Below are 17,200 nucleotides of genomic sequence, written 5' to 3' on the forward strand. Positions count from 1 at the left end.
AAACCAGACAGACTCAGTGCCTTGACAGCATGACATCTTCATTAGATAAACTGGATCTCTTTCCTCAAGAGACCCAATCCGGTCATCTAAGTAAAATGGCCATTTCATTTTCTCTTAGGTCAATTTCACTATCTTTAATTTGACAGCTCAGTCTCTCGGGAAATTCATGGGTGATTAGAGTAGTTACAGCAACAGTGAGTTGTGTCCCACCACCTCTACTGAAGGCACGTAAAGCCCTTTGTGAAAGAGCGACCACGCATTCACATGACCGTGGGCCCAAACTATCATCAGTATTTTACAATGAAAGGCACCACTACAAGGTGTCCCACAAATGGTTTTAAAAGCTAAAATTCATTTCCTGATTCTGTTCTTCACCAATGTATGCCTTCCTCAAACGTGAACACAAATCAGAATATGTTGACAGTTGCATATTCACAGAGCTACCCAGCAGAAGACAGAACTTTATAATGAGCCAACACTAAAAGGGGCCAAGAAACAGCTCAGAAAGGAAACTTCAGGAGCAACCCGATTCTTCCCAAACGAAACTGGACTTGCTTTTATACTCAGAAGGGATTTAGCGAAGAGCAAGCTTTGGGGGCAGAGGAAGAACTAACAGCCTGAGCCCTAAGGTTCCAAGGAGCCGGCACCTACTTGGTGGGGGCAGAGGAAGAAAACTCCCCAGCAGCCAAAATGCACCTTCACGGAATGTCTTCCTTTTCCTGAGGGCTGGGGTGGAGTTCCTACAGGAAGAACTGGAGGAGGCCAAGTGCTAGCCCCAGCACATGCGGTCTGATCACTCGAATTCAGAATGGTGTTGGGGGGTGGGTAGGCATGATGGACACAGAATAGCCTGGGAGACAAGAAACCTGAAGCCAGAGCCCTGGGTGTAAAGCTGGTCTTAGGTGACGGGTCCTCCCTGACAAAGCAGCACAGGCAGAACCATACCCACACAGAGGAGGAGCCACTATCTAGGTCTAAGTGCCTGCCGCCCAGGGTCAAATTATCCGTGGCCTGCCTCTCCATCACTTCAGCCCCACTCCTGGCTCTTCCCAGCTGGGCCCTCAGCTCCCTGTCTGACTCTCAGACCCCACAGGCTCCACGTTCCCCACAAGGAAACGTGTGGTGGAGGGGCGGTGGGGCCTGGCCCTGGGCCCAGTGCCCCCCTACCTGCCCACCACACAGCTGCCTGCCTTTTTTCCCTGCCTTTCCCAAAGCCCGGCAGAGGAAGGAGGGCTGTCCAGTGGCCTCGGAGCAGGACCCATGGGGAAGAGATCTTGGGACAGACAGCCCCAGAGCCCGTCAGCCTCGCTCCTTCACAGCCGACCTCCTCTCCCGTGTCACACAGCCCGTATAAAAATGAAGCAGCAGCAATTTTTATTGAGGGACCTAAACTGAAAATAGGTTTAGAACATAATTTAAAAAAATAAAACAGCAAAAGTAGCAAAAAATATATGACCTTTTTAAAAACATTTTCTTTTTTTTTCTTTTTTCTTTGTTTTTAATATATAGCAACTGATGCCTCCCAACCACCAGGAGCATCTTACCCAATGGGTAAATCTCTGGTAACGACCCTTTTAAAAAGACATGTAAATATATACTCAGATTTATACACTTTGTGTTTTCTTCGTAGCTATGTACAGAGCCCCTGCTTCGGGGCTGGGCCCCAGGGCCACGCCGCCGGCTCCCGGCCTCTGCGTCCCCACCCTCGGGTACCAGGTATTTGGTCAGCAAAGCAAATTAGTTTCGGAATCAATAAACCACTGGCACTATCCGTCTGGAACAGAGGTCGCCTGCGGAGGCCCGGGCGCTGACCACCCCTACACCCAACTCCCGCTCTGGCCCGAGGATCTGCCACAGAACACGGGCCATGGGCTGCGCAGAGTAGGCAAAACCAATGCAGGAAAGCTCAGTCGGCTCTCGCTCGAGGGCGGCTCAGCCCTCACTGCCCAACCCTCCAGGCGGCAGGGAGGGGGTCTTGGTCCAGCGTTGGGCAGGCCACGTAGTAGCCGTCAGCAAGGACCGGCTTCCCTGCTCCTCTGTCAGGCTGGGAGGAGGAGAGGAGGGGAGCTCGGGGGTGCGGGCCTCAGGGAGGCCGGCCAGCAGAGCGCAGGGGAGGCAGCGAGTCCAGCGGGAGGAGGGGCAAGGCGTTGAGGATGGAGTCCGGGAAGGGGTGCGGGGTGTGGGGGCCAGTCAGCGCCGTTTGAGTCCGCCGTTGGCCAGCTGGGCCGGGTGTCGGGGCAGGCAGGGTTCCTCGGGCAAGGGCTCGTGAGAAAAGACGGAATCCTCCCCGGAGGAGCAGGTGGAGCTGCGGGTGTCGGGGAAGCTGGGGGAGTATTGGTCCAGGGGCATTGACAGGTCCAGGTACTCCTGAGGGCGGAGACAAAAAGATGGAGGACCCGCACTCTCCTTCCCGCGGCGGCAGGATTCATTCCGCGAGAACTCGGAATGAACCCCGCGAGAACTAGGGATAAATCCCGGGAGAACTTGGAATGAATCCCGCGAGAATTCGGGCCGGCGGGCACACAGGGTCTGGGAAGGGCAGACTCACCTGGTTGGAGGTCAAGGCCACGATGCGGTCCAGGTCTTCCACCAGCTGCTTGAAGGTGGGTCTCTGAGAGGGGACCGCGTGCCAGCAATCTCTCATCATCATGTAGCTGGGGCAGGATGGCGAGGTCGGGGTGGGGGGGAGAGGACAGACAGGCTCAGGGCGGACGGGCCGCGGGCGGCTGGCTGCGCGCCTCCTACTCCTCCCTCTATGCCCCGAGCCCAGTTCGCCCCCAGAGCCCAGCCCAGGACCCCAGGCATCTCTTCTCAGGCTTACAGCTCGTTGGTGCAGTTACTGGGCTTGTCCATACGATGACCCTCCTTCAGCAGCTTGAAAAGCTCCTCCACGGGGACCCCAGGGTATGGGGAGCCGCCCAGAGTGAAGATTTCCCAGAGGAGCACCCCAAAAGACCACCTGTGGATGAGCGTTGTGGGCGCAGAGCTAGGGCCCCCCACTGACCTCACCACCTCTCCCCCCAAGTCCACGACCCCAGGGGACCATGGAGGGTCAACCTCTGGGAACAAAGTGAAGGGGCAACGTTTAGTTCATTTTCCGAGACAGGACGGGGAGCTGTACCACCCTGGAAGCTCTCCCCAGCAACTGCTTATCTCAGACTCACACGTCGCTCTGGTGGGTGTAGATCCGGTCAAACAAGGCCTCCGGTGCCATCCATTTGACGGGCAGTCGGCCCTGCAAGCAGCACGGGGACACTGGGGTGGCCCGGGGCAGGCAGGGGCGGACGTAGGGCTGGACCCAGCTCACCCGTCCACCCAGCCTGTCGGGGTGGGGGTAGCCCAGCGGCTCAGAGTCCTGGGGCAGAGGACGGGCAGCGCCCGCACTTACGTTGGTTGTCTTTTTATAGTAGTCGATGTGGTGGATGTCTCGAGCAAGACCGAAGTCCGCGATCTTCATCACGTTGTCCTCCGTCACCAGGACGTTCCTGGCGGCCAGGTCCCGGTGGATGCACTGTGGAGCCCGGAGGACAAGAGGGATTGGGGGGGTGGGGGTGGAGGTGGGGCGCAAGGGAGGGTCAGCAGCCGCCTGTGGGCCCACTTCCCTTACCAGCCCTTGCCTTCCCCACCCATCGACCCCCTGAACCATCCAGTTCCCTGCTACAGGGTCCCTCTCCTGTAGGTCAAAGCCAGACATCCAAACACCCCCAGCTCTGGGCCGCCCAATCACTTCAGTAAACCCTCCAGGTATGTTTCCCTCCTGGTGTTTGGCTTTCAACATGCAGGCAGTGAGCTGAACCCCTCTCTGTCCAGTGTGCATATGAGCTCTCATGGGGATGCCCTGTTTCCCCGGCCAAGCACATCCATACAGGGCTGGGCTCAAACAAAGCAGCATTTACCCAGCACCCAAAGCTGCACCTAACTGTCACACAGGACCTCATCTCCTCCCTGTAACCAGTTACAGCTGAGGCATCATCATTCTAACTTCACACTGGTCCAGCCCAATCCCAAGGCCTCAAGGCCACGTAGCTCTCCTGGCTCTGATGTCCCCGCCACCCCCCGGGATCCCTCGCTACCCAGGGGAGCCGTCAGGAGCCACACCTTCTTGGAGGCAAGATACTCCATGCCTCGGGCCACCTGGTAGGCGCAGGACACCAGGTCCTTGGAGGAGAGCTGCTCCTCGGGGTGGTGGCTGGGGTTGTAGCAGTACTCCAGCCCTGGCGGCCTCCGGGCCTGCAGGTACTCTCGGAGATTGCCCTTGGAGGCGTACTCCACGATGACATACAAGGGACCTGGGGACACGGGCGCGGAGAGGCCGTCAGGGCCACTGGGCAGGTGCACGTGCTGAGCCTCACCCGGAGGAACCCCAAGGCACATCGCGAGCCTGTTCCCCAGGCCTCACCTCCCCTTTGAGGGGAGCTCCAGAAATTCATCTCACTCCCCAAAGAAAGCAAGGGCAGTCATTCTTCTCAGCCTAGTCCAGGACATTCCCAAGCAAAGCTAGGGCCAGAGCCCTGACCTCAACCGGAGCAAGTCACCTTTTCTGGCCACATGGTGTGCGTGGATCCAGGTGCCTGGACTCTCAGATGAACGCCCGTGGGCATTGGGACGGACCCCGAGAAACACATTCTGACTATGGAAACCGGCCTCTCCCCCCAACCTGCTTCCCTCGTGGCTGAGAAATGCCCGATCCCTGACGCCCCAGCTAGACATCTTCTCCCTGACAGACAGATGGCAGCAGCCTGAGTGCCTGCCTGAGCCCCTCCCCGTAATGGGTGGAAGCCCGCAGGCAAGGCGCCCACCATCCTGTGTACAGGCCCCCAGCAGATTGATGATGTTCTTGTGTTTTCCAATCATCTTCATCATCTCCATCTCGGAGATCAGGTCCGACAGGTCTTTCTCTGTTGCATCCGCTGCATGGACAAAGCAGAGGGGATGGAGAAGCATTTGCGTTGGAAGGAAGGCCGACAGGACAAAAACTAAGGAAGGGGGATGAGGTGAACACCGAGGGGTCCCTTTCCTCTGGGACTTGGTTCTCTCTTTACGCGCCCCCCCTCCTTGGCTTTTTTTTTTGGCGGCACCACAGGGCACGTGGGATTTCCTCTGCAGAGCAAGTGCAGAGACTTAACTGCTTGACTGCCAGGAAGTCCCTCCCCTCTCCTTTTCACATCGAAATTTATCTCCCCTTCCCTCTTACGAGAGCTGCCGGTGTTGCCAAAAAAAAAGGATCTGGGGTCACCACCTGATGATGGACGCCAAGGAACAAAGTGAGGTCATGGTGAGATGGCGGGGTGTGCAAAGCCTCCCAACTCCAGGACAACCTCAGCAGGCTGTGGAGCAGGTGCAGGTAATAGCCTGAGGCCCAGAGTTCGCTTGGAAAGGGAAGGGGTCGTTTTTGCAGGGACACAGGCACACATACACTTCAGCATCTTCACGGCCACTTTGGTCACACGGTTGGGTCTGTCCTTGTCCAGCCCGATGGCCTCCGCCAGCACCACCTGCCCAAAGCAGCCCTCTCCCAGGGGCTTGCCTAAAACCAGTCTTCGGGGAAACAAAGGGTGGGGTAAGCTGGGGTGGTAATGTTCAAACCTGACAGGAACCCCCACTCCCCCTCCGCCTCCAGTTCCCTTGACTTAAGAGCAGATGGTGGCAGTCACTTCTGGATGCTCCCCTGAAGGTCTGAGCCCACACCACTGCCCCCGTTAGAATAATGAGCCTGGGTGGGGGGTGGGGGTTACCTGTCCCGAGGCAGCTCCCAGCGAGGGTCTTCGGGAAGCTCATATTCAGAGACCCCGGCCAGCATAGGGGTGCCGCTGGAGGAGAGACGCGAGGGCCGAACTAGCAGGACCCCGGAGTTCATGGACGCGCTGGAGTCAGCCGACACCTGCAGGGAGGCGTGGGGTCACCCTTCCAGCAGGGACAGGGGAGCAGCGGCAGGTCCCTCCCCTCCCCGCTCAGTACTTATTGCTAAAGTTAGAGGTGTGGACCTGGCATCTGGTGCTCCCTCCCCAGCACAGGCAGAAAGGCCACAGGAGGTCGGAAGACCGAGGTTCTAACACTGACGTTTGCCACCAACTCCTTTCTGGGTTTTGGATTACTCGCCTTTCACATGAGCATGACAGCCTGACATTCTGTAACTTATCACTGCAAGAGCAACTCTCTTCCTGTCCTCACCCTTATGTGAAAACCCTGCTGTGGATGAGGGGTTCCTGACTCCTGAAGCCCCTTCCAGAATTAGCACGGTTCGGAGCGAAGCCTGCCTCCTTTTCTCCTTTCACGCACCTTCACCCTCTGTTCATCTCCTGGGATGGGGGGAGGCGGATGCACAGGAGCGAGAGGGCATCTTGGGACCCAGCTCAGCTCCTCTCCTCTGCACGTTTGCACCCCTAATGGGCCCTCAGGGGAAGCTCAGATTCATAATATCAACTAGGCATTCAGCCCGGTGAGGACCATCTCCCAGTCCCCAGGCTGGCTGAGCAGGGCACCGTGGTTGAGATAAGATGGGCTCACAGGATTCATTGGCCAGAAGAAATTGGAGCCTGATCCCAAGCACTTAGGACACTCCCCTGCTGCCACCCGGAAGCCGGACACCAAAGTCTGAAGCAGGGACCCTGCAGCGGGTACCGCAGACCCCCCTGGGGCGCAGGGAGGATGCACAGGGCGAGGCAGAGTGTGCGAACCCCCCGTCTACTTTCTGTTACCTGTCTGCGCAGAGGGATGCTCTTGGCCAGCTTGTGCACGGCCATCTGGCTGTGGAAGTCACTCTTCTTTGTGCCGCTCTTCATCTTGTAGATGATGACAGACCCCACCATGCAGGAGATGAGGAAGGCCCCCGTGCAATAGATGATGATCTCCAGGTACAGCGGCGAAGTCATCACCGCCGGTCTCTCTTCCAGGGCTGGGTCAGCGTGAACAGAACATTAGTGGGCTCAGGGCAGAGCTGGTCCACTAGGGTCCCGGCTCCCTAAGAAACTCAACATCCATCTCCTAAACTCTGGGAATCTTTGGGGCAGAGACGAACCGAGCTAGGTCCTAGCTGGGATTGGGGTCCTGACACTGAGCACACAGCAGACATCCTGGGATCTGTGAGGTTCCCTGATCCTGACTTGAATCCCCAGAGGGATGGACTGTATCTTGCTAGCCGATGCCCATGCCCACGAACTCAGGAGCCCTCCTGGCTCAGGGACTGCTGGACTGGATGGGTACTTGGTGCCCTGCAAGAGACAGCTGAGCACTCACTTGGGCTAGATGCCTCTTTCAGTGTTCCCATGGACACACGGCCCTTCTCCACAGTGCCCGAGCACTGCGTCAACACTATCACGGGACGGCAAACCATCCATCGGCCTTTCATTACTGATGGCCCAGGGGTACCCTGAGAGCCCAGGTGGCACCTCATCCATGTCTGCAGGCCACAGCGCCTGGCATCCGGTGGCACTCATAACACAAAGACAATGATGCAGGGAGGAAACAAGAAAACCAGCGTATGTCCCGACTTCATTGCTCAGCTTTGCCTATGTCATCTCTATCAGGTCAGATGTGAAAATGTCTACACCTAGCCAAACTGGAGACAGAACTTCGCTTGCAAATGTCGTCTGGATTATTAAAGATAAATATGGAAACATCTCTTAAGACTTCCACTCACAGGTCTAACTCCTCACACTGAGCAAAGTCAGGGAGAGGGTTTTATTCGTTTCTCCATTCAGACTCTCCCGCCTCCCACCCTCACTGAAGCCCAGACAACTCAAGCCTCTCCCTCTCGCACGGAGGTGGGGAGGGTCCCATCCAGCAGGACATCCCTTCCCCCACCCCTCCCCTATTAAAGACCCCCGCCAGCCGCAGGGGCCAGCAACCCCGAGGACCTCCCCCAGGAGGCCCCAGGCATGACCCCAAACTAGCCCAAAGAAAACTCTCCGAGGTGCGACAAGGGATGGCAGAACTGATAACAGGGAGAAGTGTTTCTGTTTTTCTCTTTCCCCAGCGTGGAGAAACAGAGACCATCCACCGGGAGGCACAACACAGGACAAAGACAGTGATGAGAAAAAAAACAGAAAACGCTTCTGTGCCTCCAGTGGGGGTGCACGTTATCAGAGGAGAGGGAGGGACAAAGAAAGAGACCAGAGTCCGCAGGATGAGTAGCACCACGCCCGGCTCCAGCCCCAACGCCACCAGCCTACCACCCTGCCCAGGCTGCAGGCTCCTGCCTTCCTGGCCCGACCTCCACGGCCCCCTCTGGAGAGGAGCTGTGTTGGGAGCCAAAGGATAAATGGGCACCATTGAGCCCCCTGTGCTGCCTGGGAAAGGACTCGCTCAAAGCAGCTCAAGTCCACTGTCTGGGTCTGGAGGAACCTTGCCCACCGAGATCAGCAAGGGGGAGGGTGGAGGGCACTGATGCTTCCGAGCGGCAAGCCCCTCACTTCAGAGCACCTATATTCAGTTACAGGGGGAGCCTCTCGGAGACTTCGGGGGGCTGGCGATAAAGGAAGACTACTGGACCCGAGGAGGGAAGGAGCCTGCCCTGGAGGAGAGCCCGGCTGCAGGTTAGATCCAGACCCCACGCATGCATCGCTCTGGCCTGGGGGAGAGACGGAGGCAGGCCCACAAGTGAGAGCAATCTGAGATCCTGCACCAGGAGGAAGGCTCTGGGGGTGAGCCAAGAAGGTTCGACCCACGAGGCCAAATGACAGGTTGGATGACTTGCCGGAGCCGCCTGCTGCGTATGGAGCCCGGCTCTGTGTCTCCCCCAACCCTGCGATGCATGCTCCCCCCGTGCCCCTGGTGAGGGCAGGACATCGAGAGGAGGAGGACAGTGTATACCTTCCAGAACGGTCAGCCATGCAGAGTGATGGGAGAGTCCGATAGAGTTACCCGCCAAGCATGTATACTCCCCCGCGTCCTCAAAGGAGACATTCCTTAAGTGCAGCACCTCCATCTCTTTGTCGGTGGTGTTAACTCCGGCCGTCTAGAAGAGACAACGGAAGCCACATGGACAAGCCCGGGACCGGAGACCTCTCAGAGAGGGAGGGAGGAGGAAAGGGGGAAGAAAAAAATAACCAGAGGAAGAAAGGTTCCCCAGCATCTCCTTTGCAACAATGGACAGACAAAAATCACCAGGCAGCGAGAGACCTGTTAGAGGAAGAGGGTGAGAGCCTGAGGAGGAACTCGGCAGACCTGACGGCACGACGCGGATGGCTGGTTACACCCGTCACCAGGCGCGGCAGCCCCGGCCCAGCCCAGCATGCGGTGCGAGCGCATGGAGAAATGGGCCGGCGCGAGGGCTGTTTGGTTTCCGGAGGGGGCACACAGGAGGGACGGAGGGGGCTGCAAGCCTCACACACACACTCACACCCACACTCACCCCCCCCGCACACACCCACACAAATACCCACACACATACCCCCATCCCACACACTCACAGCGCCCCCTACACCCTCACACACACCCCCCACAGCCACACACACATACACTCAGCCCTCACACACACTCACTCACACACATACCCCCTCACATACCACACATACTCACACAGCCCCCACACACACCCACACCCACTCCCCCACACTCACACCCACACAAATACCCCCCCACCCCACACATAACACACACCCCACACACACACACTCACCCCACATATACTCTCACCCTCCCATACTCACACCCACACAAACACCCTCTCACACACATACCCCCCACATCCCACACTCAGCCCTCCCCACACTGACCTTCACACTTACACCCACATCCCACACACACACCCCCACACCTCCCCCCCCACACACCCCGCTCACATCCACATCCCCCACACGCACACTCACATCACTACAGATGCTGGTCCTCTCTCCTCGCCATCACTCGGACCCTCAGTCTCCAGGATCACCCAGGACGCACCCGACACGCAGCCAAGAACACACACAAGGCACAGAGGGGTGACACCAACACAGAGCCAAACCAATCCAGCCCCAGGCCGGGTATTTTTCCATGGCTCTGGGCACTAGAAACAGCAGGCTAACAGGGAGAGTGGGGCGCTGGCCTCCCCACAGCTGCCCTGGCAGCTCAGGGCCTCCATCAAACCCCAGCACAGGGGCCCCTCCAGCTCCCCGTTACCTTTTGCCACAGGTCTGGTGACTGTGAGCCACGCAGACTGGTTAGCTTCACCAATATAATTGGAAACCTTACACACATACTCCCCGCTCTGGGCCTCTGTCACATTGAACAGGGTCAGGACCTCCGCATCCGAGCTATTTATCCCCGAATGCTGGAACAGACCAACGACACGCCGTCAGTTGGGCCAACACGGAGATGTGGCCGTATTTGCTCCCGTGTGGTGTTAAGGTGGGCCCAGGAGCTAAGGCAAGAGGCTGAGGTAACACTTGTCCTCTTTCCCTTGTTAGCAGGACAAAAAAGTGGACTTTAAAAATCCATGTGACTGAAAAACAAACTGAATGAAAAAATCATTGCCCCAAGCAAATGTTTCATTTGTGTTAAACCCCCTCCTCCAGGAAGAGGGCAGAGATTGCCAATGGAGACAGCAGCCAAGGTCCAAGGCCCCGGGCCCACTTCCTACACGGCAGTTGCAGGGCCCAAGGTGAGGAGCGTGGCGGCTGGCTGGGAAATCTTTGGAACAGCCAAGCCAGGGAGGAGGAGGTCTAAGGCTGGGACCAGGAGGGAAAGCAGGTTCCCAGCTTCTGGCTACTTCCTGTTGCAAGATCCACTGGAGAATTAGGCAATTAGCTTCCCTGGATTAATGGAGCATTCAGGGACATTCGAAGTCTGGGAGTGGGAGGAAAAAAAGAAGAAAGTGCCATTACTCCTGAAACCACTGAGGACTGACCCGTGGCCTTGGCTTTTCCAGCCCTACCTAAGCTAAACCGTGCCCACGTGCCAGAAAGGACGTGACTCCGGAAGCAGGGCAGAGACCGGGAGACGCTTGCTGGGAAGGCTGTGGTAGTGGGCGGTGGGAGAGCTGAGTGCCAATGCCTTCCCGGAGAAGCTGACCTGAAAGCCTGGGCACGGTCACCGTCCAAGCTCTTCAGAAGCCAGCAGTGCTCACCCCCAGCCCTCAGCGCCCCACGAGCCTTCACCTACGACCTGCCACTGGTCCTTCAGAAAGTGGCCAGGGCCCCACATAAGATGGAGGCTGGACTCAGCAGAAGGACCGGGGCCCGATTGCGGGGACTGAGCCGGACCCCAGCCACCTGGACCCCAGGAGATACAGGCCTCCTTCCCCGAACCTAGCCCACGGAGACCGGAGCCAGGATTACCTTCAAGATCTGGACATAAGGCAGGTTGTCCGGCCCAATCTTACTCCCGTTCACCTCAATGTGCTTCAGCCACTGGATGTGGGGCTGCGGGTCACTGTACACCTTGCACATGAACTCCACGTTGCTGCCCAGGGCCACCGTCTTGTTGGCTGGCAAGCCCGCCTGCAGGATGGGCCGGTGAGGGGACCGCTCTGGGAGGGCACGGGATGGGAGAGGGTCGTCAGGCCCTGCCATGGCTGCTCCTGGCTGGAATGCTGATAGAGCATCCCAAGGACCAGCACAGAGACACATTCCCGGACCTCAGCCCAGCCTACCTGCCCGCAACTAAACCCACAGTCACTCAGACTCTTGCTGTTCAAAGTGTGGTCTGGGTACTGCAGCGCCAGCTTCACCAGCCTGTTAGAAACACTGACCCTCAGGTCCTACCCCAGACCTCCTGGATCACAAGCTTGTATTTTTTTTTTTTTGGTGCTGCACTGCATGGCTCATAGGATCTTAGTTCCCCAACCAGGGACTGAACCGAGCCATGGCAGGGAAAGTACTGAGTCCTAACCACTGACCCTCCAGGGAATTCCCCAGAAGCTTCTTTGCATACCATATTCTTAAAGCCAAGGCAGAACACTGGCTGTGAAACTCTTTACCTTAAGGTTGCCAGAGAATGAGATTCAGAGCCTCTGGAAGACAGAGGCTGCACCACAGCACCAAGAGGCACGGCGTTCTTCCTAGTGTCTCGTGCAGTGCCTGGAGTCTGCGTGGACTGACCTCTCTGAGCCTCAGTGTGTTCCTCTGTACAACGGGAACAACAGCGCCTGCCTTGCAGGGTGCTAGAAGAATTGCCTGTGGTGTATTTACTGTACCCGGCAGACCACTCGCATCTGTGGAGTGGTAGCTACTATTAAGCTAGATTAACCACCACTATGCCAGTCACCTCCTGCAGGAGAGACTCAACAGCACCTTTCCCTTTACAATGAACCTGTGGTACCACTGATCCTCCCAACTCCACTGATGGATAAGAAAAGGGAGGTTTGAAAAAGGAAAGTGACGGAGCTAATAAACGCCACAGAATCCTGACTCCACCCCTAAGTGAACCTGGCTCCCAGGCTGTGTTCTCCGCATCCCTGCTCCTTCCACCAAACTCCTCCTTCTGTCGCCACCCTCTTACCCACAACATCAAGCTGGTAGGTATGGTTGATGCTGCCGTATTCGTTCTCCACGATGCAGGTGTAGTTGCCCTTATCCGAAGGCACCACGGAGTCCATAATGATGCTCCAGGTGGCATAACGGACCTGAGGGGAAACATGCCAAAGGGCCCCAATGCGGGTCTGGAGGGAAAGGTGGGCAGAAGCCACGCACCCTCCAGTCAGAGCACGCAGCCCGGCTGCACAGGGAGCTGGGGACCATCATCCCAGCCCACTCACATTCTGCAGGAAGGCATCAGGCAGAGGGGTGTGAGGACTCGGAAAGTCTGCCTGCCACGGCCAAGGCCATCTGCAATCTGGACAAATGTGCCTTCGGAGCCCTCCCAGATACACTGGGAACTTTCCTAGCCCTGCACCCCTGTCCACACTGCTCTTGTGCCAGAGCAGCGTCCTGCTAAGAGTCCAGCCGTGTCCACCCTTGATGTCTCGTTTCACAGTCCTCACAGGTGCCGCGCTCCCGTTAGATGGACCCTGTTGGGCAGGACGCTGCCTCATAAGACCCAGAGCACAGGGTGCTGCACACAGCAACTGCTGGCTGAGTTACTTTATAAACAGTTTGTTTTTCTGATTTCCTCTGCTTCCTTTTTTTAACATCTATGTCATTTGGCTACTCTGGGTCTTGGTTGCGGCATGTGGGATCGCGTTCCCTGATCAGGGACACAGCCAGGCCCCCAGCTTTGGAAGCAAGGAGTCTTAGGCACTGGACAGCCAGGGAAGCCCCTCCTCTACTTTTCTTATGCAAGATTAATGAGAAAAGAGCAGCTAGGTGAGATGGGAGAGAAACAGGAATGGTGAGAATGATCACAGGGTTTAAAGGAGGATTAGATGAATACATTCTTCCTAGAATTATAAACGGGCAAAGGACTTGAACAATTTCCACAGCAAGAAATGGAAACCACTTAGTAACACATGAAAATTCTAAGTTTGTTCCTAAGCAAAATAGCCCACAGAGAACAATCTGATACTCTCACCTGTCAAATTTGTTGGCAAAAGTATAGCCAGTTTATCATTCTCATACTCTGCTATGGGAGGGCGAATTCATTGTCCCCTTTAAGAAAGTAACTGTTACCACAATAAAATAAAATGAAAAAAAAAATCACACCCCTACTCATTACATCATCTTCCATTAGAGCAAATGTCACAGTAAAATTTTATGTCTTCCCATTGGACTTTGAACTCTACTGCCTAATACATTTTCTGGAAAGACATGTATCCACAAAATGTTGGTGTAAAAAATGAATAAGTGAACAAATGAATAAAATTACCTAACTTTATTAGGGGGGAAAAAAAAGGAATTGGGTAACATGCATCAAGAGCTTAAAAATGCTTATACTTTGCTCTAGTAACTTCCAGCAATCTGTCCCTAAAGAGGAGTATTTTAAAATACTGACATAGACTTTACAAAGATATTCACCATAACATTATTTAGAGCAGTGCAAAACTGGAAAATAGTATCACAAAATAGTTCATTAAATTATGGGGCAATTAATACTGGGATATTATAAAGCCATGAAAAATTATCTTTCAAATACATGGCAAAAGACTCATAACCTTAACAACTGGCAAGAAATTAGATAGTCAATGTGACTGACCATGCAAAAATCAAATACGTAGAAAAAAGACTAAAAAGATTTAAGTTTATTTTCTTTTTTAGTATTTGAAAATTTTCTAGAGTGTTATTTAAAACAATTAAAGGCATATAAGTAAGGATTTTCTAAGCAGCGTCTCCTGCCCGCCTTACTCCAGCTTTCATAAAAACCCAGATACCTTGTAGCCTCCGATCCTGTGGTCGGGCTTGAATTCTTTGCCGTTTTTCAGCCAGCGCAGTGTGGGGTTCGGGGTCCCACTGGAAGGGCATTTGAACTTCACTGTCTTGGCAGCTGGCACTGCGTGCAGTTTCTTTTCCATCTTTTCTGGTGACGTCCAGTACGGAGCCACGGCTGCCCAGGGAGAGCAGAGAGAGACAGGGCCTGGTCAGGCTCGGGGGAGGCCCCACCCACCTGCTCGCCACCTGTAAACAATGCCCACACCGGTCCGGACCCCAGAGGGGTGGTCCCCCAGGGTCCCCCATGTGGCCCGTCGTGACTCCCATGTGCCCTGCTACCCCTCCCTTCTCGAGTCGTTTGCCTAAGCTTTCCCTTTTCTGTTCCAACCCAATCCCCGGGCCCGGAGGCCAGAAAGGAAGGAAACAGTGTCTCACGCATACGGTTTGGTTTGGTGTTATCTGTTTCCTTCTCCTCCGAAGAGGAGTCATCGTCGTCATCATCGTCCTCCGACGAGGGGAGCGCATCTAGGGCAAGAAGGAGGGGGCGCTGAGGTCCCTCCCCCAGGAAAAGAGGCTGCAGCTCGCATCCAGTCCACAGCCACCCCGGGAACACGAGGGCCAGTCCAGTAACAGGCGACCGCAGCGACCGCTCCCCACCGAGCCTCCTGAGACCACGCCTCCCTCAGTGTCCGTCCCTCCGTGGGACAGACACGGTTTATGTAAGAACTGCACGCCCTGTGCCTGTCCCCCTCCTCCACCGACCCCAACACACTGCCCTTCCCTGCCCCGAAGCCTTTGCCCCATCACGGATAGGTGGGGTTCTCTTTAACCTAAGTCCACCCTGCACTCAGAGGCTCACGCCGCATCTCAGAACCAGCAGCCAGGGCACCCAAACCCTCCTTTGGAAACCCAGACAGATCAAGGCACTATGGCCAGAAGCCATTTCCGAAGCCCTGGGCTGAACTCTCTGGAGTTGCAACGTTTCTAGCACGTGTCCGCTGAGGTCGGGGAACTGCGCTTCTCAACCACAGTGGACAGGAACCCACGACACAGTGGGCAGCTGCCAACACCTGCCCCCAACAAGTATCCACTCCTTTGAGTGTGTGGTCACCCATCAGGGTTCGTGCCAGATCTTTCCCCAGTCCTTTCTAGTGTTTTGGGGGCATCTGGAGGGAAGTGAAGGAGGCATGTCCCTCTGCTGGGGAGAGGGCGTTCTAGAGGATGTTTGGCGGGCGGGGGAGAGGCCAGGCTCACAGCCTGAGATGCATAAGTGGTGTAAAGAGAATTCCAGCTCTACGCGGTTCAATCCTAAGGTTTTGTAAAAGTCACATCCTACAAGTGGCAAGTCCCCTGAGTCACAGAGCTCTAGGGTTCCCTGGCTGCCATAACACAGGTCTGGAAGTTAGAGAACACGTGTCTCCCATCAAGCCGTGACTACAGTGGTGCAACTGGGTCATCCACTATCCCAAAGGGACCTCACCACGAATCTGGGGGCGCTGATGACTAAGCCCAGCACCAAGTCCAAACGGCCAGGGAACAAGAGTTTGGAAGCTGCCTGAGCCCTGGGGCACCCCGATGACCTGGGCAGGCTGTGCTGGAGAAACCACTGTGTCTCACTGCCCCCCCGAGGGGTGTTAGCGAGCACCGCCGAGGTGGGTTCAGGCAGTCCTTCGCTCTCCAACCCGAGGCCAGCACCCCGAGTCACCCCCTGAGAGCTAAGCCGCGCAGCGGGCCGGAGCGATGTTAGTGGGTGGCAGCTTCTGCAGCAGAGGGGAGGGCGCGGATGACGGCAGAGGAAGAGGCCGGTCTTCCCCTGAGACCAGCAGAGAGGGAGGCGGGGGGTTGCGGGGGAGAGGCGGAGGGTGGACTTGGCTACCCACCTGAGACGTTGACGGAGAAGTAGGTGGTGTCACTGCCGGAGGGGCTGCTGGTCACGCAGGCGTAGAGGCCTGAGTCGGCGGGCACGGAGCCCCGAACCTCCACCTCCTCCCCGGTGATGCGCGTGCGGTTGCTGTCCGCCAGCTGCACCCCGTCCCGCAGCCAGTTGATGCTCTGAACATCGTCCCGCAGCCGACAGCGGAGCTGCAGCAGGTCACCGGGGTGGACCAGGAGGGACTCCACTTCCACAGGGGCTCCCCAGGGCTGGGCTGCAGCCGCCGCAGGGACCAGGATGAGGGCAGAGGGAGCAAGGGGGCAGGAGGAATGGGGAAAGACAAAGGCATTATGCCGGCCGCACAGAGCTGCAGCATCCCCGGGGGGCGGGGTACGGAGCTGGGGTGGCGGGTCAGTCGGGGGGACGGCTGGCTCCCTGGGCACTCCCAATGCTTCCCATCCACCCTACTCCTCCAGAGGGCAAAGGAAGACAGGCGAAGTTAGGAAGCAGCTGCAGCAGCATTAAGCGGTTCAGAGTGGGTTTCCATCCATCTTTTGGTGGGGGGGGCAGCTCTGGCCCTCCCCAGGACCCCTGGGTGTCTAAGAGCACCCCCTCCCCATACACACAGCTCTTTACCAAGAGCGGCCGCTTCCCAGGGGAACACACTGTTCACTTTTGGGTGGGGCAGCCTCACCCCTCTCCCCAGGAACAAGCCTCCACTAAAATGCAGCAGCCCCCCATGTGGTGGGCAGCGTGTCATGGGTGGGGTTCTAGATTCAAGTGATCAGTACTGGGGGGTGCTTGGAGCCCCGCAAGGAGTCCGATGCACAGGGCGTATATGTGGGAGAGACGGCCCGAGGAGAGGTCAGCTCAGGGGAGCCTCAGGCTAACAGGTGTTGGGCCAGAGGATTCGGAGCTTTTGACTATATTAGGAACGGAGGCCGGCAGCTGCCACAAAACCCACACTTGCCCTGGCAGCAAAAGCTGCTCCACACAAAGCTCCTTTCTCCTCGTCCCACTGTAGGGCTCCCCCTCTCGAGCCCCCAACCTCCTCTCCGCTGCCCTCCCCTGACACACAGGCACACACACCCACTCCCCGGCACTGCTC

General features: G+C 56.7%; 1 protein-coding gene across 10 annotated transcripts in view; it reads right to left on the minus strand.

Annotated features, from left to right (window-relative positions):
- Window positions 1-1,351: 1,351 nt before the first annotated feature.
- Window positions 1,352-17,200, minus strand: part of FGFR1 (fibroblast growth factor receptor 1) — a 50,602-nt gene continuing 34,753 nt past the window's right edge. For 2 of the 10 annotated variants that reach the window (XM_059882166.1, XM_059882167.1), the window contains exons 3-18: window positions 16,100-16,366; window positions 14,655-14,744; window positions 14,222-14,394; window positions 12,418-12,541; window positions 11,256-11,446; window positions 8,812-8,956; window positions 6,692-6,895; window positions 5,736-5,880; window positions 5,417-5,538; window positions 4,800-4,910; window positions 4,099-4,289; window positions 3,389-3,511; window positions 3,165-3,235; window positions 2,822-2,959; window positions 2,549-2,654; window positions 1,352-2,367 (exon numbers count right to left, since the gene is read on the minus strand). In XM_059882166.1, coding sequence (XP_059738149.1) covers window positions 2,191-2,367; window positions 2,549-2,654; window positions 2,822-2,959; window positions 3,165-3,235; window positions 3,389-3,511; window positions 4,099-4,289; window positions 4,800-4,910; window positions 5,417-5,538; window positions 5,736-5,880; window positions 6,692-6,895; window positions 8,812-8,956; window positions 11,256-11,446; window positions 12,418-12,541; window positions 14,222-14,394; window positions 14,655-14,744; window positions 16,100-16,366 — 2,378 coding nt within the window. In that variant the 3' untranslated portion in view covers window positions 1,352-2,190. 10 annotated transcript variants of the gene reach the window in all.

Source organism: Bos taurus, chromosome 27, assembly GCF_002263795.3.
Source record: "Bos taurus isolate L1 Dominette 01449 registration number 42190680 breed Hereford chromosome 27, ARS-UCD2.0, whole genome shotgun sequence".
NCBI classification, from domain to species: domain Eukaryota; kingdom Metazoa; phylum Chordata; class Mammalia; order Artiodactyla; family Bovidae; genus Bos; species Bos taurus.